Genomic DNA, 19,102 nt, shown 5'->3' with positions numbered 1-19,102 from the left:
TGAATAATGTTGTAATAATGTGTAAAGTGATCTATTTGATCATTTTTAATTTTGTTTATTTGTGTTCTGCATTGACATATGTGGCCCACTTTCAAATCTTAATAAAAAAAAATGTAAATTGATTGACAAACGAAGCATACTCAATCAAATTATGTCTGAAAATTACGTCGTATCGTTATTATTATTGTTCCAAAGGAAAAATTATGAATTTTAATTTATGCTCATTACAATTGATCCATCAATAAAATTCCATTACAATTATACTAATTTTCATTACAGTTTGATAGATGCGACACAAGCTCGATTCTTCTATCCTATATAAAATTAAATAAATAAAACCAAAATCCAATTTACAAGTAAATTACACAAATATCCTGTTGATTCAAAATCTACCATTAATTTAAAAAGAAAAATACTTAGGTAGCTTGTACCAATCATGCAAGCTCTTTTAACTTCCCTTTCAATAATTTTTTTAGAAAATACATTTTTGGTCCTACATCTTTTAATCCAGTTTTTATTTAATTTAAAATATCATACTTTTAGTTCTTAAAATTTGAATTTGATCTCAATTTAATTTTTAAATTTTAAAATATTACCATTTTTATCTTTAAAATTTGAATTTTATTTCAATTTGTATGTAAAATATAAAAAATCCTAATATGTTGATTCAACTTATGTAACTATAACATCCACGTAGTTTCACGACTAATGTGTCGATTCAACTTCTGTGACTACAACATCCACCTAGCTCCACGCTCAAATTATTTCATGAACAATCAAATATTTATTCAATAAAATGATCGTCATAAGAACATTGGGTGGACAAAATTATTATAAACACTTTAGCTATTATTAAAAGAAAAATAATCAAGAGTACCAACTTTTGTATATCCCAACAAATTGTTCAATTAAAACAATATATTTCTAAAATCATAATAAAAACAACATTTTGAAGACAATACACATCGAGGTGAAGAATAAGTTGATGATGATGCAGACTCATGCTGCTTTGTCATCGTAAAGATGATAGTTATTTAAAACTTATTTAATTTAAATAGACAAAAACCTTTGAACTCGGATGAATAAATTATTAGATTATTTGTTCACTTTTAACTTTTTAGTACAATTACAGATAAAGGAGATTTAAATCATCATCTCATGGTTACTAACACTCGCTATTCTTTCCATTTTGATTAAACAATTTTCAAGTAGACAAAATAAAGGTAAATAACAACTATGGCCATCAAATCTATATGCTTTAAATTGACCATTTTTAAGATTCATTGAAAGTATAAAGACGATAGTTGGACATTTAAAAATACAAGGTACGAGGACTAAAAAGATATCCATGAACTTGGTATAAAGTTAGATTGTCAGGCCCTAACTCTCAACTGTAGTCATAAACATGTAACCTCAAAACACCCATGAGAAATTCAAATTGAGAAAAGAATGCATCTATGCACCAGGAACAGCACCACCTAGTGTTGAACAATTCGATGATGAAAAGCTTCGCCTTTTTAAAACCTATGATTTACAAAGTTCTGAAGCAAATAACCTGTAACGAGTTTCAAGTCTGTTAATAAGATTATAAGAAAAAGTCTCAAAATTTTCATACTTTCAGATTCTGACCCTGGCAACAAATTAGTCAGAATTTTCCACATTTTTCAATCCCCAGACCTGTTAATGATGTTCGATAGGTTATTTCACTTCCAATTTTAAAAGGTTTAAGCAAGAGGGTGGATCATTCAACTTAATTCTCATCCACCATCCTTTCATCCTATCAGCAACTTTATCTCAGTAAAACTCCATGGTCCACTGTTTTAAAAAATGCTTCAAAACACTATACTTTAATAAGGAGGACTTCAAAATCAAATAGGAGTTAGGTTAAGATACTGTTTTAGTCCATGTCCTTTGGCCAAAGGGATATTCATGCAATAATCGAGGAATTCCTCCTCTATCCGCCTTTCAGAGAGAGCATCGTTTTTTGTGGTTTGTTGGGATGTATGCTATGTTGTGGGATATTTGGGAGAAGAGGAACAATAGAGCATGAAACCTAATAAGAACCCAATATTAGAAATTGAATTTTATTTCTAATGTGACTCAAAAATTTTAATTATGCATCTAATAGGTTTTATAATTTTGAAAATGTGTAATAGGTAAATGATCTAGTAGACATAAGATTGAAAATTTAGGGACTATTTAGACCCAAGATTAAAAATTCAAAGTCCTATTATACATGAATTAAAAGACTACTAGATACAAAATTGAAAGTTTAAGAACCTATTAAACATTCTTTAGAGTTAAAGGAACGGATAGACACGAGTTTAAAAGTTTATTGATCAAACTCGTAAATTAACAAAACTTTTACAAAAACAGATATTTTTTTAGAAGGTTGGACAAACTGTTGCATCTGTCAGAAAGATACAATCATCCTAACTACTTGAACGGGTGCAATAGCATGGATTAGTTGTTTGGTTAATCAAGCAGAATAGTTTAAGATATAGTTTTAGAGAATCCCACATCCACAAAGCATCACTATAAAGCCAGATGATTTGATCTGCTGAAAGGTAGTATGGAAAGGCTCAAAATAAAGGGAGCAATGTAGTAAAAAAAAAAAAAAGTGGGAATTTATTTCATTCCTGAAGAGAGCTGCTTTTATTACCAATTTGGATCTGAAATGAGCTTCAAACAGAATTCTCAATTTGATTGTATGCTCCTACAAGACGCAAGGGTGTTCCATTCCAACTGGACGTCACGTTCTCTTTTTCATAAATGGGATGAATCTTGAGAGAGACTATCTAGAAGCAATATTTATCTTTACTTAATAAGTAAGCATATATTTGATTAAGAGTTTATTATAACTAACTCTGCTAATGAAAAATAGACAACTACTTCAACATTAATGGGTAGAAGGATTCAGAGAGCTTCTCTCCTTTTTGGCTAGTCTAATAAATCTATTTGATGTAAGAATAATACAGTTAAATTTATTTCATGCATCAAAAACTCAATAACCTTTATGCTTTGACCATTACACTATGGGATAGTACACTATTATCCTGAACTTCAGTTATAAATAGAAGTCTTCTTCCAAGGAATGAAAAGGGTCCAAAGAGACAAGCAGAAGCCTTACTGGAAGTAATAGCTGGATTAGACAGAGTTCCATCCTCCTTCTTCAGCAGAATCCGCACCCTCCCTCTTTGAATGAAATCACGAGGATAAGCTTTATAAATCTGCGGGAATGCTATTAATATTAACACATTCTATCAATTATCATAGGTTCATATAAACTCAATGTAGTGCAGATAACTTCAATGCAAACAGGCAGCGGGGAGAACAAAAATTAATATGAAAGGAAAGATCTTTATCAATGACAGTGACAGATCATTGCTCGACAACCTCAATAGCAAAAGGCAGTTCGAGATGACTGCAGCAATCCCCAATCTCAACACACGTAGGATTCTCACATGCTTTGCTGACACCTATACGTCTTCCTTCGGCAATTGTCTTCTTTGAATTAATAAAATATTATAAATTTAATATATATCAAATATGTCAAAACAACATTTAATTTATTAATTATAACAAAGAGAGAAAACCGACATACCTTTAAAACCTACCTTTTAGCGGGGAAACAACAAAAGCTCGTGCTAATAACTTGGTGTGAATTTGCGAGAAAAAACGAGGTACAACGAGAACACAAATATTAATAAATATATAAACAAATAAAATAAAATAATGTTAAATAAATAAAATAATAAAAAATAGGAAATTTCTTAAAAAATCTTCACTTTCTCCCAAATTGAAGTTTCAACCAATGCATATATCTTTACAAAAATCCATGAATTACCACTTATTTATAGGAAATTTTGGCAAATAGTAAGTGACACATTAGAACATTATGCATAGATGGTTGAATGACACGTAGCTAATACATGTGATAAAATGATACTTGACATTGGACACTAACGAACATCTATTATTATTATATAATATTTATAATAAAATAGATATTTTTGAAAGTTCAATGACCAAACTAAAACCACAAAATAGAATTTTAACTTATTTACTAATATGCTAATATAAATTGACACGGAAGTATGATGAACGACTCCGAGATTTTGGGTTCGATTCCCCGCTCACACTTTCATTACAATAACTTAAAAAAAAAAAAAAAAAAAGTATGATGAACTATCGATCTTAATATTCACTAACAAGCCAACTGCTCCGGATTCTCATCACACAGCCTCACCGTCGCTCCTTTCCTGGCAACGACGCCAATCGTTCGGCGTTCGGTTGGAGTTGGTGTTGGGGTTTGGAGAAGAATAAGGTAAGTCTTCTTCTTTTTGTTTGTGGGTTTTTGTGATTTTGGGACTTCATGTTTGTGGAGAAAATCGAAGCAAAAGAATGAAGAAAGAGAAGAACGACTGTTGATTTGCAGGAAAAATTGAAAAATAGAAATAGAAAATGACCTACGAGGTTCTAGAGAGCGAGAAAGGGAGAGTTGCGATTCGGGTCGGGTTTCCACACAATCTCACCCAATAAAAATTGTTTGAGTCTGGGGTTGGATTTGCATTTATAACATTGCAATGTGCTGGAATTTTCCTATCCTTGAATCTGGATTAGAAACTTTGAAAAATCCACTTGAACTTGTATGTTTGCGTCTGATGCTCATAACGAAGTGCATGTTTCAGATGATGATTAATTAGTTTTTTTTGCTGCTAATATTAGTTTATCTGTTGTTTTTATAAGACTAGGTGATAACTTTTGTGGGCAATTTTTCTTCAAAAAGTGATATACGATTAATATTGTAGTATTTAAGTTAGTTTATCTGTTTCTTTGTTTAGGTTGTTAAAATGTTATATCAAGGTCAAATCTCAAAAGAAGAACAGCCAGTTTCTAGTCCATCAATTAGCAATAACGATGACAACCTTGATGGTGGTGGTGTTCAGGTTACTTGCTTTAGTGAAGCCATAAATGATGTCCCCATCCATTTTCAGATAATATGTCTATCCAAACAGGTCTTTCCATGGCTTTCCTAAACCTTCCTTTGTTAGAATCAGTGTGTTAAATATTTCAACTCTTAGTTTCTTGATGTTCTTTTCTGTCTGATTTGTTTGTTTGTTTTTACTTTTAATGTGTAGATATATGTATGGATTGGTTGCAATTCTGCAAAAATTGGAAATCTGTATGCAGCTGCCCCCACACGGCCTGTAAGTTAAGCTCTTCTTCACTCCTTTTTCGGAAGAAAGAAACATTGATTGACTGTTTCTCCTGGAAGCACTGTAAAGTTTATCTAGTGAATCTAATTGGCTAAACATGCTTTCTATCATTCCAAAAACCTCGTTTTGTTACTTTTATGTATTTTTTGTTCCACCTTCGGTGTTTTAAAAAAAAGCCCTCTCGGGGGTGCACCTAGGTGCTAGGCGCAGGTCTTGTGCCCACTTTGAAAAGGTGAGGCTCACAAAATAAGGTGTGTGGTTGTGAAGCCCCAAAGCTCCAAGCCTTGGGCCTTTGGGGCCTTCTCATTTTCTTTAAAAAATAGTAAGAATTATGGTTTTTCCTTCTTTATTAACTAAAAAAAATCAAATTTACTTCTAAATGCAAAATTCCTTGTGTTTAGGGTTTTTTCCTTCATATTTCCACTTCAACTATGTTTTCTCTTCTTTATGTAGTATTTTTATATATAGTGCACGAATTTTTTTGTGCTCTGTGCTTAAGCTCCAAAAGAATGTTGCACTTTATCGTGCCTTGAACTTTAAAAAACACTGTACCTTCCTCATCTTTTCCTCTGCCAATTCTTCAATATTATCTGTGCATAATCCTGGCCACATGGTCATTAATATTTTGCAACTGAATTTCTGCAGAACAATACGGTGAGTGTTACTTCCATCCTTGGAGGTTCATCTGATAATACAGGATCTAGCATGGCTCGTCGATTAGGTAATATGTGAATCTAGTTTTGACCTCTGAATACTTAAGATGTCATGTCCTATTTTAACCCTACTGATACGCTTGTTGCCTGTTTCCCCAGTGTTAAAATCCGGTCTAAATATCATCTTGGCTAGCAATATTCCGAAAAACAGCCCCATGATCGAGGTTCAATGGGCCCTCCTTTTTTTCCCTGTTTTTTTTTTCCTAACAGACAAATTATGCGTGAGATGATTGATCTATGAAAGAACCATGCCAGGAATATTTTGTGTGCATTTGATAACCATTCTAACTTTTTTTTAACAGAATGTTGTCTTTGTTAACTACTTTATAAAAACATATAGAATGTTGGCTTTGTTAACTACTTTATAAAAATGCTTTAAAAATGCAAGTCAATTTTGACCGACTGAAAAAAATAGTTTCCTAAAACTTGAGCTTTGTTTTTTGGTTAAAGTTTTCAAGAAGTAAAGGTGAAACATAAAACAAAGGAATGGTTTGAGGAAATTAGTATAGTTTTTATAAACGAGAAAATTAAGGTCCTATCGATAATAATTTCGTTTTTTGTTTTATATTTTGAAATTTTACTAGTTTTCTTCCAATTTTCTTACTATCGATTTCACCTTTCCTTAAAAAACATTTGAATTATTTCTTAGTTAAACTCCAAAAACAAAAAACAAGCTTTTAAAAAAAACTTATATTGGTTTTAAGATAGATAACAAAACAAAAAAATTATAGGTGACCAAAATGTTTAATGGCTTAAATGCTAAACAAACAAGAAATCATAAACTAAATAGTTATCAAATAGGGTCTAAATCATTATATCACACTTTCAAGTTTTAGATTCCTACTTAGCTTTTGTTTTTGTTGATCATTTTAGGTAGCTGCTGAGAAGATATTAGTTCAAAAGCTGGTCACTCTAGGGTACATTAGGCCTAAATCAGAAGGGCCATCTAGATAATTGATGCTCATGATTAGTCTTCTTTGCAAGAGCCAATGAGTCATTTGTTACTCTGGTTATGGTGGTAGCTGCTTTCTTATTTGCAACCTTGTGACTGAAACTTCAGGCTTGAATCTAGGCTAGGACTTTGGAGGAGGATATCCGAATCAAGGTACTCGATGGGGTTCTATTTTACTTTATCTGGCTTGGATATTTTTTAAGGACATTACTCATTTTTCGTTATAATATTGGATAAATTGATTGCCAAATACAATATGAAGGTGTATAAATATGTTGTAATTTGTTTAATTTTCCATTGGAAGAAGTATTTCTAGAATGAGCTACATTAAGGCGCAAAAAAAAAAAAGATATTTGACTCGTAAGTTGATCTCTTTGCATATGGATGTATGTTATATTCTTCGTTAATTTTTTTTTATGCCTTTGGATTGTTTCGTTTCTTAATAAAAAATGTGATTACTAGGAGAATGCATATGGATGCATATTGTTTATTGCTTCTCTATTATTTTTTTTGTTTGGTCGTCCATTTTCATTAGTTTTCTTTGTTTGCAGGAATGAAATTAATATTATTTGACTCATTTTTATTGGCCTTCCCTCAGATTTTGTAAACTATATATTGATCATAACTTTACTTTATTGTTCTTGAGTTGAATTCGGATTTTGGAATGAAAATTGAATAATTATGATATTTTGTCTAATTTATATAACATTTTTGTCATAGAAAGACACTATTGATTTAGTACTTGGATTTATCTAGTGGTACTACTACAAAATATTTACTTGAGCGAGAGCAAGTTCTTTGGAGAGATGGAGAGAGATCGAGCTTTGAGAAATAAGTAAATGTTGATGAGGATTTTCACACTTTTTTTTTGGGTTAAAATTAATGGAAAAAATCGCCCCTCGTATTTAAAGTTTAAACTTAGGTCATTTTTGCTATTTGATGTTTTGTTAATCTAAGAAGAAATACAAAGTGGAAAAATGGAGGACTAATTAATTTAAAATTGAGGGTAAGTTGAATATTTCACATCTCAAAAAGGTAAAATAACATTTTTTAAAATTTTTTCTTTTTATTATTTTTTTAAAAGAGGTCACATTCATGTAGATTCAACAAAATGTTCATTTCCATCCATTAAACGAGCATAGATGACCACGACATCACATTATGGCCACTAACAAACTCGCTAAACGATACCCTTTCAGTTGTATCACGGATATAGGAATTGGACAACACCATGGGAACATCCTCACACTGATCACCATCGAGCATTGTTGCATTGTTTACTTCGCTCTCATGACGAGCATTTAAAGATTGTCTATCATGTACGTAACGATCAAAAGACACGATTATATTGTGCAAAGAATCAATCACCATGAACGATTATAACAATCATCCTCTACATGACTACCCAATGATAAATAATGAAAGGTTTCTTAGCGTCTCATTGTACATGTCCAAAAGTTTTAGATTTCAGTTATAGATTACTCGTTGTAAACAAGATTGAAGTATTAACAATTTCATTTGGATTGATTTTTATTTCATTTTCAATTCTATATGATTCTTAATAAACAAATGGAGTCTAAATGTATAATTTAACCTATAAACATATCTTGAATAAAAATTGTTGGGGTTTTTGTATGGATGTCGCAAATTTTGGATGAAGAATGATATTTGTCCTAGTTTTTGAAAATGATGTTTTTTTCTCCCGTTTTTACCATTTGTTGATTTCAAATGTGAGTGAAATTACCAAAATGAACTTGCACATGTGGAAAAACTTATCTCACTCTCGCTCTCTCTTCTTTTTCTTACTCACAAATCACTTTCCTCTCTACCTCTCTCTCATTCTTGGTCTCTTCCTTTTCTCACTCACAGATCACTCTCCTCTCTCACAACGGGAATTGATGCGTAGTTTCATCAAAGTTGGTCGCACGAGAGAAGAAGAAGAAGAGAGAAAAAAAGATTTTTACTCGTTAGAGGAGGAGAAGAAGAAGAAAAGAGGGAAAAAAAAGAAGAAGAAAAAGGAGTTTCATTGAAATGGGTATGCAGGAGAAGTTGTGGTCGCATGAAAAAAGAAGAAGAAAAGAGTAAAAGAGAGAGAAAGAAGTCCGAATGAAAGGCAAATCTTGTAACTTCATTCCTGCGTAACATTAGTAGAATGTCCATTAATATTATTATTTTAAAAGAAGTGAGGCATTTTGACCTTTAAAAGAGATCAGCGGTGAAATTCTTTCAAAATTTTAATTTCATTCATTGACTTGAGGTCTGTCTTTATTCCAAATACTAATTTGTTGAAAGTCAGAATCACATGTGGATAATATTTGAAAGGTCCATTTTGGCAAAAAAGGAAGAAGAAAAGATGAAAAAGAAACCCCTTAAAGAAGCGTCACCTCCCGTGAAAGGGAGTTGGAAGCGTAACAGCGACTGTATTCTGTTCTGTTCTGTTCTGTATCTTCGAAATCTAGAAGCCATTAATGCACTCTTCACACCGTACGGATCCACCAGTTCTTCACACCAGACGCCATTAACTCTTTGTCACTTCTCTCATTTCTGTTCTTCCATCTCTACACTAAACCCATTTCTCTTCAACCCTCCATTTTCCCATCTGCGTCGTCTTCTTTCTCACCGCCAAGTTGGGTCTATTTCTTCCTTCAGATTCCCGCCTACGCCTCGATCCTTCGGTTTTGGTAAGTCCCTTTTCTTCCGCCTTTCGTTTTTCATCGCATTCTGCTGTGTGGAGCATTTTCTTGGCGTCCTGCGTGCTGTAATTGAATTTCTGTCACTTATTTTTGCGGCATTCTTTCAGATCTATTCGAATTTGGGTTTTGTTTTTGTTTCCCAATTGAATCACTTTTGCATCACATATGAGTTATGACCCGACTCTGGTTCTTGTACACGATTCGTTCTTAAGTGCCTTTTCGATGGTTACATTTGTAACGTATCTGGGGTTTGCTTGTTGGGAGAGATAAATTAGTTATTCTTTTCTTTGACTCCAGGCTTTGTTTTCTGGTGCTGTCCTGCATGGATGTACGTATACAGTACAGTATGCAATGTACTTGTCGGTTTAACCAATAAACGCTATCGTATGGCCTAGAAGATGACATTCGACTGCAGGGTTTAGATTAGAAGATGCCTCTATCTTCAGATCATAGACAGGGGTGGTGAAAAAGTTAGTTTTGAAGCCGGAACTCACCTGTTAGAGTAGCCAGCGAAAGTTTTTATTGCTCAAAATGATCAACAGACCGCTTGTTCTGACTTACCTGTATCTTTTCATCTACATTTTGCTATCATCTGGAGTTATTTTGTACAACAAGGTATTTTGACATCCTTTTTAATTTTATTGATCAGATTTGAATTTTATTCCTGTTTTCATGATCTCGTTTCTGTTAGTGGTACGAGTAGTAATCATTAATTTAACTATTTCACAATCTGAATCTAAGGTGTGACCATGCTCACTGCTTAATTTTTGGCTTTCTGCTACTATATTAGTTAATTCTCATGTGATGCTTATGTCTATTTGCTCTTCTAATATTGCAGTGGGTGCTCTCCCCAAAATACTTCAATTTTCCTTTGCCTATTACACTTACAATGATTCATATGGGGTTTTCTGGTGCTGTTGCATTCTTTCTTGTTCGTGTGTTCAAGGTATGATTTGACCTGAACTCGATATGAGTTTTTGGGACGTCAATTTACTTCTTGTTCTTTGTCAAATTTGATTCACTTGGTAAAGAGATGGCTGTTAAGTTGGTGTTAGTAACTGTGATTGTTGTCCTCCTTTGAGGTATCCTCTTTTTTAGCATACATGCAGAAAAAAAGGATTAGAAAGTTCTACAATTTTCACAGTCTGCGACGAAGTAATCGTTACCAGCAGGCAAAAATGATTCAATCTAAAGATCTTGTGTGTTGTGGATACCTCTCTTCATTCATTTTCTCTCGCTCAGTTAATCTACTTTTCCAAATTTGGGTAGCTAGAGTAATTAATGTTGATTCCAAATCTGCAGGTTGTATCTCCAGTCAAAATGACTTTTGAAATGTAAGTGCTCTGAGAAATGAAAAGCTGAGGTATAATTGGTTTTTGCAGACTTTTTTATGTGCAATATTTATCTGTTTTTAATGTGTAATGTCTTTCTTTGGACAGATATGCAACTTGTGTCATCCCAATCAGTGCATTTTTTGCATCAAGTCTTTGGTAAGTAAGGTTGTAAAATTAGTCCTCTTGTAATAGTACTCGAAAGAGTTCTCATTTAGGAGGGATGGACGTTTATCTAATACTTTGGTTTCATGAATTATAATGTTCTAACTGGCTTTAATAGATAAAGGTGTTAAAAAAATGTAATGGCTTTCATGCTATTTGTACGATTGTCTGAGGGTGAGTGCACTGTGCGTCATGTTCACAATGGTTTCAGTATTACTAACTATTGATATTTCAGGTTTGGTAACACTGCCTACTTACACATATCTGTGGCCTTCATTCAGATGCTTAAGGCTTTAAGTATGGAGGCTTAACTTCATCCTTTTCTTACTTCCAGAATGAATCTCCTTAGAAATGCAAATTAATCAGATTTAAGTTTGATTTTTCAGTGCCAGTAGCCACATTTTTAATGGCTGTTGTGTGTGGTACCGACAAGTTAAGGTGTGACGTTTTCTTCAACATGTTGCTGGTCAGTGTTGGGGTTGTCATTTCCTCATATGGCGAGATCCATTTTAATGTAGTAGGCACAGTTTACCAGGTCACGGGTATCTTTGCAGAAGCTCTCAGGCTGGTCTTGACGCAGGTCCTTCTACAGAAGAAGGGCTTAACTCTAAATCCTATCACCAGCTTATATTACATTGCTCCATGCAGGTATAGTGTAGTTTTATGCTTCTTGACAGGAAGTAGTCATGTCATTGTCAATAGATTCTTAAGATTTTGTTTTGATGAAGTAGTAATAATATTTCATTGGAAAACAACGTAAAGGTGACAAAAGCTAGATTATAGTTTAATGGTGGTCAATTGAGTTAGCTGCTCACCTTTTGTGTTTGATACATGCAGTTTTGTTTTCCTATTTGTTCCTTGGTACTTGTTGGAGAAGCCACAAATGCAAGTTACTCAAATTCAGTTCAACTTCTGGATCTTTTTTTCAAATGCGCTGTGTGCCTTGGCGTTAAACTTCTCTATTTTCTTAGTAATTGGAAGAACCGGAGCTGTTACTATTCGAGTTGCTGGTGTTCTCAAGGACTGGATACTAATAGCTCTCTCAACTGTTATATTTCCTGAATCTACGATAACAGGGTTGAATATCATTGGCTATGCAATTGGTAATACTTTCTAGGGGAGGAACTTTCCTATTATGACCTCCTAACTTAATGCGATCTTCAATTTACCAATCCTTCTCTCGATGCAGCATTATGTGGCGTCCTCATGTATAATTACATAAAGGTCAAGGATGTTCGTGCATCTCAAGTGTCTTCTGAAAGCATTCCAGACAGAATTGTAAAGGTTGGGGCCTCAGTTACTCATATCTCATGACAGTTTTAATAATTTATCTCAAGGCAGTTTTAATAATTTGAAGTAGTTCGTCTCCACTTGATGCGATGTCTCATAGGTTTTATGTGGTAGTAAAAGTGACAGTCTTTTTAGGTGGGAAACAATTAGTTAGAAAATAACTTGGGAGAAATGGGGAGGTAAGATCAACCATCGAAGAAATTTGATAATGCCCCTCGCATCTTCCCCAACTCTAAGTACAGCAAAAATCCTATGATTTCTTTCCATTCAAAATTCCCAAATTATAACCACAACAGCTGGCTCCCACTAGATTCTGGCTTTTCATTTGAAGGGGTATCCTCCCTATACAGTCAAGTATATTTCTACCTTTAGAACTCGAGGGCTCAGAGGTACAACCTATAGAATATATCTTATTCAAGTAATGTGCCATTCCCCTTTCCGTACTGAGCTCAAGGAAAGTCGTTTAAACCTTATGCCAGCGACATGGTAGTTTAAACCTTATACAGTCGAGTATTTCCTTTGTTATGTGGCCAAGTAATGCAAACTGGGGTAATCAAAGCCATCTGTTTTGTCCTGCAGTTTAAATTGGTATTGAGTTAACCTGGTGATACTTGTAGTGATAAGTGATAACTTACAGCAGTAGCCCTGAAAAAGATCTATCGTTCTTGAAATTTCATTGAAAGATGCTAATAAAGCTTTGTAGATTTGTCAAGACCATTAATTAAATGCTTTTTGCCCTTTTACGTTTCCTTTTGTACCATTCCGATGGAGAAGAACCTGGTGGTATAATATTCTGTTTCCTATATACAACAAAGTTGTGACTTGTTTTTCCACCTTTATATATATATATATATTGAATGAGATACTTCTATATTTTTAAACTGATAAAAATAAAAGAAGAAGAAAGGAGAAAACACACTAATTTACGTAGAAAACCCTAGGTCAGGGAGAAAAAAACCACGATCAAATCTTATTATTTTGTTACATTGAAATACAGAAAGACTCCTCAAATAAATAGACAGACAGGAAGTCCTAGGCCCATAAGAGAATTACAAATAAACCCCTAGGGCAAACCAACCATTTTTCGACACTCCCCCTGAAGTTGGGGTGTAAATGTCGATCAGATCCAACTTGCTGACACAGTAATCAAAACTTCGTCTTAACAATCCCTTTGTAAGGACATCTGCAATCTGCTGATTTGAAGGGATGTAGGGAATACATATGCTTCCATTGTCCAGTCTTTTTTTAACGAAATATCTGTCAATCTCGACGTGTTTGGTTCTATCGTGCTGGACCGAATTGTTGGCAATACTTATTGTTGCTTTATTGTCACAGGACAATTTCATTGGAAGCTCACTGTCTTGTTGAAGATCTGTTAATACTTTCTTCAACCAGATCTCTTCACATATCCCTAAACTCATGGCCCTGTACTCGGCTTCTGCACTACTCCTGGCGACCACTCCCTATTTCTTACTTCTCCAAGTAACCAGATTGCCCCAGACAAATGTGCAATATTTAGACACAGACTTTCTATCAACAACAGATCTAGCCCAGTCCGAATCTGTATATGCTTCTATACCACGTTTACTAGACTTCTTGAATAGAAAACCTTTACCAGGAGTGCTCTTTAAATACCGTAGGATGCGTTCAACGGCTGTCATATGTTCCTCATAGGGAGCTTGCATGAATTGACTAACAACACTCACAGCATATGATATATCAGGTCTTGTGTGAGATAAATATATCAACTTCTTGACTACTCGCTGATATCTCTCTTTGCTAACGAGAGCTCCATTACTAATATTACTCAGTTTGGCATTATACTCTGCAAGGGTGTCTACAGGTTTATACCTAATCATTCCTGTTTCTTTGAGGAGATCTAGAGTATACTTTCGTTGTGAGACAGAGATACCCTCTTTCGATCGAGCCACCTCCATCCCAAGGAAGTATCGCAATTTTCCTAGATTTTTATTTTCACATTCTTCAGCCATCTTTGTTTTAAGTCTCATAATTTCATCAGTATCATCACCAGTCAGAACAATGTCATCTACATACACAATAAGTACTGAGGTCTTTCCTGAACTCGACCTTTTTGTAAACAACGTGTGGTCTGAGTGCCCCTGTTCATACCCCTGAGCTTTAACAAACGTGGTGAATCTGTCAAACCAGGCTCTTGGCAACTGTTTCAACCCATACAGTGACTTCTTCAATCTACAAACCCGATGGTTAAACTGGTGTTCGAAGCAGGTGGAGGGCTCATATAGACTTCTTCTTCGAGTTCTCCATTAAGAAACGCATTCTTCACATCCAATTGGTGCAAAGGCCAATCTTTATTAACAGCAACAGATAACAGTACACGGATCGTATTGAGCTTGGCCACATGAGAGAATGTCTCAGATTAATCAATACCAAAGGTCTGGTTAAAGCCTTTAGCTACTAGTCTCGCCTTGTATCTGTCAATTGAGCCATTAAATTTATACTTGACAGTAAACACCCATTTACATCCAATCGTTTTGTGCCCCTCAAGAAGAGCAACCTGTTCCCATGTTCCATTTTTCTCTAGAGCTCTCATTTCTTCCATAACCGCAGCCTTCCACTCAGGAGTTTCCATTGCAACTCGTATATTACTTGGAACCATTATCATATCTAGACTGGAGTAAGAGCCTTGAACTCAGAAGATAGGTTACTATATGTCTGTCATGTAACTATGCATAGGGAACTTTGTACATGACCTAATCCCTTTTCTCAAGGCAATTGGAAGATCAAGAGACGCATCACGGTTTTCCTCTTCTTCACGTTTCTGACTGCAGCTAGCCATCTGATCTATGGATCTTTCGTTAGGACTTCCCACACAATCATCTTCCCTTCCATTATTCTCGTTTGCTAGAGTTATTTCTTCAGTGTTATCTTCTCCATCAGTTTCTCCATCCTCCTCAATTCCCTCTATTTTCTCATCATTTGCATCAATTTCCTCTATTTTCTCATCATTTACATCAATCTCTATATTTCTGTCCACTCTACAATTATTAGTCTCAACACAATCATTAGTATCACAAACAGGAATATTCATACCTGGAACTGAGACCGAGTCAGACTCATGAACTGGAGCCGGAGAAGTGACAAGTGGCACTGTTTCCTTCCTGAGATTCTTCCTGTAGTATGTTATCCAAGGGGCTTGATTAGTGAGAAGAACAGGATTAGGAAGAATAGGGCTAGGATGTTTAGGTTCAGCCGACACCTCTTGGGGAATGGAGTACGTGGACCAGTTAGCCTCTTCACTAGGACGCTCCCCCTGAAAAGGACTAATGGGGAAAAACGGTTGATCCTCGAGAAAGGTGACATCCATAGACACAAAGCACTTCCGAGACGAGGGATGATAACACTTGTACCCACTTTGATAGAGAGGATACCCAACAAAGACACATTTCTGAGCACGAGGAGTGAATTTTATACGATTGGGACTGTGGGTATGGACGAAGACAACATATCCAAACACCCGCAGAGGTACGTCAGGAATTAACCGGGTGTTGGGATACAATTCTTTGAAACAGTCAAGAGGAGTATGGAAGGATAAGACATGGGAAGGCATGCGGTTAATAAGGTGGGCTGCAGCGAGGATAGCATCGCCCCACAGATAGGAAGGAAGAGAGGTAGATATCATAAGGGAACGAGCGACCTCAACTAGATGCCTATTTTTCCTCTCGGCTACTCCGTTTTGCTGGGGAGTATAGGCACACGAGCTTTGATGGATAATTCCTTTAGATACCAAGAAGTCCCGAAATGAGTGATTAATGAATTCACGCCCGTTGTCACTCCGTAAAATGACAATTTTTGTGTTGAATTGGGTTTCTATGGTCGCATAAAATTGTTGGAAAACAGAGGACACCTCAGACTTATCGGTCAACAGGAAGACCCAGGTCAATCTGGTGTGATCATCAATAAAGGTGACGAACCACCGTTTGCCTGTAAAGGTAGTGGTTGGTGAGGGACCCCAGACATCACTATGGATAAGACTGAACGGTTTGGATGGCTTGTAGGGTTGAGAGTGAAACGAAACACGACTTTGTTTAGCCCGGATACACACATCGCACTGTAAGGATGATATATTAATATTACGAAATAAATGCAGAAAAAGATACTTCATATATTGAAAATTGGGATGTCGCAGACGGTAATGCCATAACATAAAATCAGTCTCAACAGTAGAGAAATGCAAAGAGATAAAACTAGTCCTATAACCATCCTTAAAGGAAGTTTCATCAGTCAGGAAATAGAGCCCCCTATCGTGCCGGGCAGTGCCAATCGTCGTCTCCGAGCTCAGATCCTGAAACAAAACAATATCTGGTGAGAAAACAGTCTGACAGTTCAGGTCCCTTGTAATTTTACTAACAAAAAGTAAATTATTCGAAATTTTAGGAACATGTAACACATCATGCAATATTAAACCATCAAATGGAGAAAGATGTCCTTTCCCTGCAACAGGGGCAAAGGACCCATCTGCGATTCTAATCTTTTCATTGCCGACACTCGGGTGATATAATGTAAAATGATTAGAAGACCCGGTCATATGATCTGTTGCTCCAGAGTCTACAATCTAGGGTCATTTACCATTAATGCTAATAAAGCCAAAAGACTGAGTCGTACCTGAGTGTGCAATTGCACTGACCCCAACAACACTTAAGTTACTCTGACTGTCAGCTTGAGGCGGAGTCAAGGTCTTGTCATTAGCCAAATCGCTGACCAGAGCCCGTCCAGGACCAGCCTTGTCCTTTGACTGACGTCGTTTGTAATCTGGAGGTTTGCCATGAAACTTCCAACACTGGTCTTTCGTGTGCCATGGTTTTTTGCAATGCTCACAGATAGGTGGAGGTTTCTTGTCACTGTCTGATCCAGATGACTTGGTGACAAAAGCAACAGCCTTAATAGACGTAATTATTGAAATATTCATGGCCCTAGACCTGTCTTCTTCGAGGTGTATTTAAGAGCACACCTCCCTCAGTGACGGTGTAGGACGTTGGCCCAGGATCCTGTTGCGAACACCATCAAATTTCGGATTTAACCCAGCCAGAACATCATACACTCGATCAGCTTCCTCAAGTTTGGAATACTGCGTCCCATCATGTGTACATCTCCAGACAATCTCACGACATAAGTTCATTTCTTGCCATAACAAGGACAATTTGTTGAAGTACGTGACGTCCATAGCTCCTTGCTTGCATTCATGGACTTGTTTGCGTAAGGTATAAAGGCGGGATGCATTCTGCTTCTACGAATACAACTACTGTACTGCATCCCAGATATCTTTGGCAGTCGCCGTGTAAAGTAACGGTCTGCCAATTTGGGGTTCCATGCTACTCACCAGAACTGATCGTAGCAATGAATCTTCTGCTCTCCAGATACGTTCGTGGGGACTGTCGAGTTCAGGTTTAGCTATCTCCCCAGTTAGATAGCCAAATTTCTGTCTTCCTTCCAGAGCCATTCGGATGGATTGGGATCAGGAGAAATAATTTTTGCCATTCAACTTTTCTCCAATAATAATTCTTGTAGAGTGTCCTATTAATCCAGATAATAAATTTGTAGCGGGTAAAGAATGGAAAGAGTTTACCGGGTTCTCGGAGCCTATCTGTAAATTGGACGATTCCGGTTGAGCAATTTTTGAGTTTGTACCAAGCACCGACCCAAAATCAGCGAGCTGTTGCTGGAGGAAAAGAAATCTGCTTGTAATCTCATCAGAACACGCCTTGGTCAGACCTGCCGGTGAGTTCGCCGGAAAAGCGACCGGACCGGCGTCACTGCAGTCAGAGAGGACCGACCGATCCACCACTGGATGTTACTGGTTAGAAAACCCACCGGCGAAGCCGCGGCTGGTCGAGGCAGAAAGGTCGCTGTGACTTCGAACCCTAGGGCTGTCGATCGAAGCCTGCTGGGTTGCGCGAAGCCTGCTGGGAGATCGCCTGGGTTGTGCGCAAAAACTGCTGGAAGATTGACAGATCTGGTCGTCGTCGACTGTTCTAGATTCGAGGAAGGTTGTGTGCGATCGACTGTTGGGAGATCTACCGGGTTATGCGCGAAGGTTGCTGTGACCGGATCTGTCCGCTGAACACCATCTGCACCTGGGAGATCGATGAGTCTGCGACTGAAGGGTGGCTGGGCATCCCTCAGATCTGGACGCCGATTCTCTTTGGTTGGGGGCAATCTGATCTGTCCGTCGACAGATTGGGTTGTTGTTCCGACGACACTCATTTGTTGAAGAAGGCGAGGTAAAGCGGTCTTTAGATATTGTTGGACAGCTTCCTTAATCGTGTCAGCTATCTCAAAATTGGTCGTCAAAGGAGACTCATCAATGGTGGCTAGGGTTTTGTGGCTTAGGATTTCGTCCCCTTGCTCTGATACCATGATAAAAATAAAAGAATAAAGGAGAAAACACACTAATTTACGTGGAAAACCTTAGGTCAGGGAGAAAAAACCACGATCAAATCTTATTATTTTGTTACACTGAAATACAGAAAGACTCCTCAAATAAATAGACAGATAGGAAGCCCTAGGCCCATAAGAGAATTACAAATAAACCCCTAGGGCAAACCAATCCTTTTTTGACATAAACAAACAACTAGATTGGGAAATAGGTATAATTTACTATTTATGAATATTTCTCTTGGCTAGTATTTAAAGGGTTACTCTTCCATTTCCCTCGATAATTTCAATGGATGCAACCTGTAAGACTAAAACTGTTTGACCC

The 19,102-nt window shown here is 36.3% G+C and overlaps 3 protein-coding genes across 3 annotated transcripts; 2 read left to right on the top strand and 1 right to left on the bottom strand.

The window, feature by feature from the left end:
* Window positions 1–3,014: 3,014 nt before the first annotated feature.
* On the bottom strand, window positions 3,015–3,516 carry LOC120072517 (signal recognition particle 19 kDa protein-like; the record flags this gene model as incomplete). Its single annotated transcript, XM_090311968.1, has 2 exons — window positions 3,015–3,230; window positions 3,397–3,516. Coding segments are annotated over 2 exons (336 nt in total), but the record flags the coding sequence as incomplete, so codon positions are not given.
* A 595-nt stretch (window positions 3,517–4,111) lies between these two features.
* On the top strand, window positions 4,112–7,248 carry LOC120072773 (uncharacterized). The gene is made up of 6 exons (XM_039025256.2): window positions 4,112–4,327; window positions 4,845–5,018; window positions 5,142–5,210; window positions 5,865–5,940; window positions 6,032–6,096; window positions 6,806–7,248. Exons 2-6 carry the CDS (start codon window positions 4,854–4,856, stop codon window positions 6,884–6,886), a joined length of 456 nt encoding a protein of 151 aa, XP_038881184.1. The 5' UTR covers window positions 4,112–4,327; window positions 4,845–4,853; the 3' UTR covers window positions 6,887–7,248.
* Window positions 7,249–9,426: 2,178 nt separating this feature from the next.
* Window positions 9,427–13,867, top strand: LOC150037340 (putative sugar phosphate/phosphate translocator At3g17430). Its single transcript, XM_090311527.1, has 10 exons — window positions 9,427–9,565; window positions 9,875–10,192; window positions 10,416–10,523; window positions 10,880–10,911; window positions 11,017–11,067; window positions 11,309–11,370; window positions 11,460–11,721; window positions 11,911–12,176; window positions 12,263–12,357; window positions 13,699–13,867. The coding sequence occupies exons 2-10, from the start codon at window positions 10,109–10,111 to the stop codon at window positions 13,729–13,731; spliced, it is 993 nt and encodes a 330-aa protein (XP_090167653.1). The 5' UTR covers window positions 9,427–9,565; window positions 9,875–10,108; the 3' UTR covers window positions 13,732–13,867.
* Window positions 13,868–19,102: the final 5,235 nt, after the last annotated feature.

This window comes from Benincasa hispida, chromosome 3, assembly GCF_027475165.1.
Source record: "Benincasa hispida cultivar pf3 chromosome 3, pf3_genome.v1.1, whole genome shotgun sequence".
NCBI classification, from domain to species: domain Eukaryota; kingdom Viridiplantae; phylum Streptophyta; class Magnoliopsida; order Cucurbitales; family Cucurbitaceae; genus Benincasa; species Benincasa hispida.
Note: the sequence above shows the minus strand (reverse complement) of the source record. Positions and strands in the feature narration are given on the sequence as shown.

Excerpts from the sequence above, each read along its gene's own strand:
- LOC120072773 (XM_039025256.2), top strand. The coding sequence starts at position 4,854 with ATGTTATATCAAGGTCAAATCTCAAAAGAAGAACAGCCAGTTTCTAGT. Across the intron at positions 5,211-5,864 it reads CAGCTGCCCCCACACGGCCT|AACAATACGGTGAGTGTTAC; the intron begins GTAAGTTAAGCT and ends GAATTTCTGCAG. Across the intron at positions 6,097-6,805 it reads AAAACAGCCCCATGATCGAG|GTAGCTGCTGAGAAGATATT; the intron begins GTTCAATGGGCC and ends TGATCATTTTAG.
- LOC150037340 (XM_090311527.1), top strand. The coding sequence starts at position 10,109 with ATGATCAACAGACCGCTTGTTCTGACTTACCTGTATCTTTTCATCTAC. Across the intron at positions 11,068-11,308 it reads TTTTTTGCATCAAGTCTTTG|GTTTGGTAACACTGCCTACT; the intron begins GTAAGTAAGGTT and ends TTGATATTTCAG. Across the intron at positions 12,177-12,262 it reads TATCATTGGCTATGCAATTG|CATTATGTGGCGTCCTCATG; the intron begins GTAATACTTTCT and ends CTCTCGATGCAG.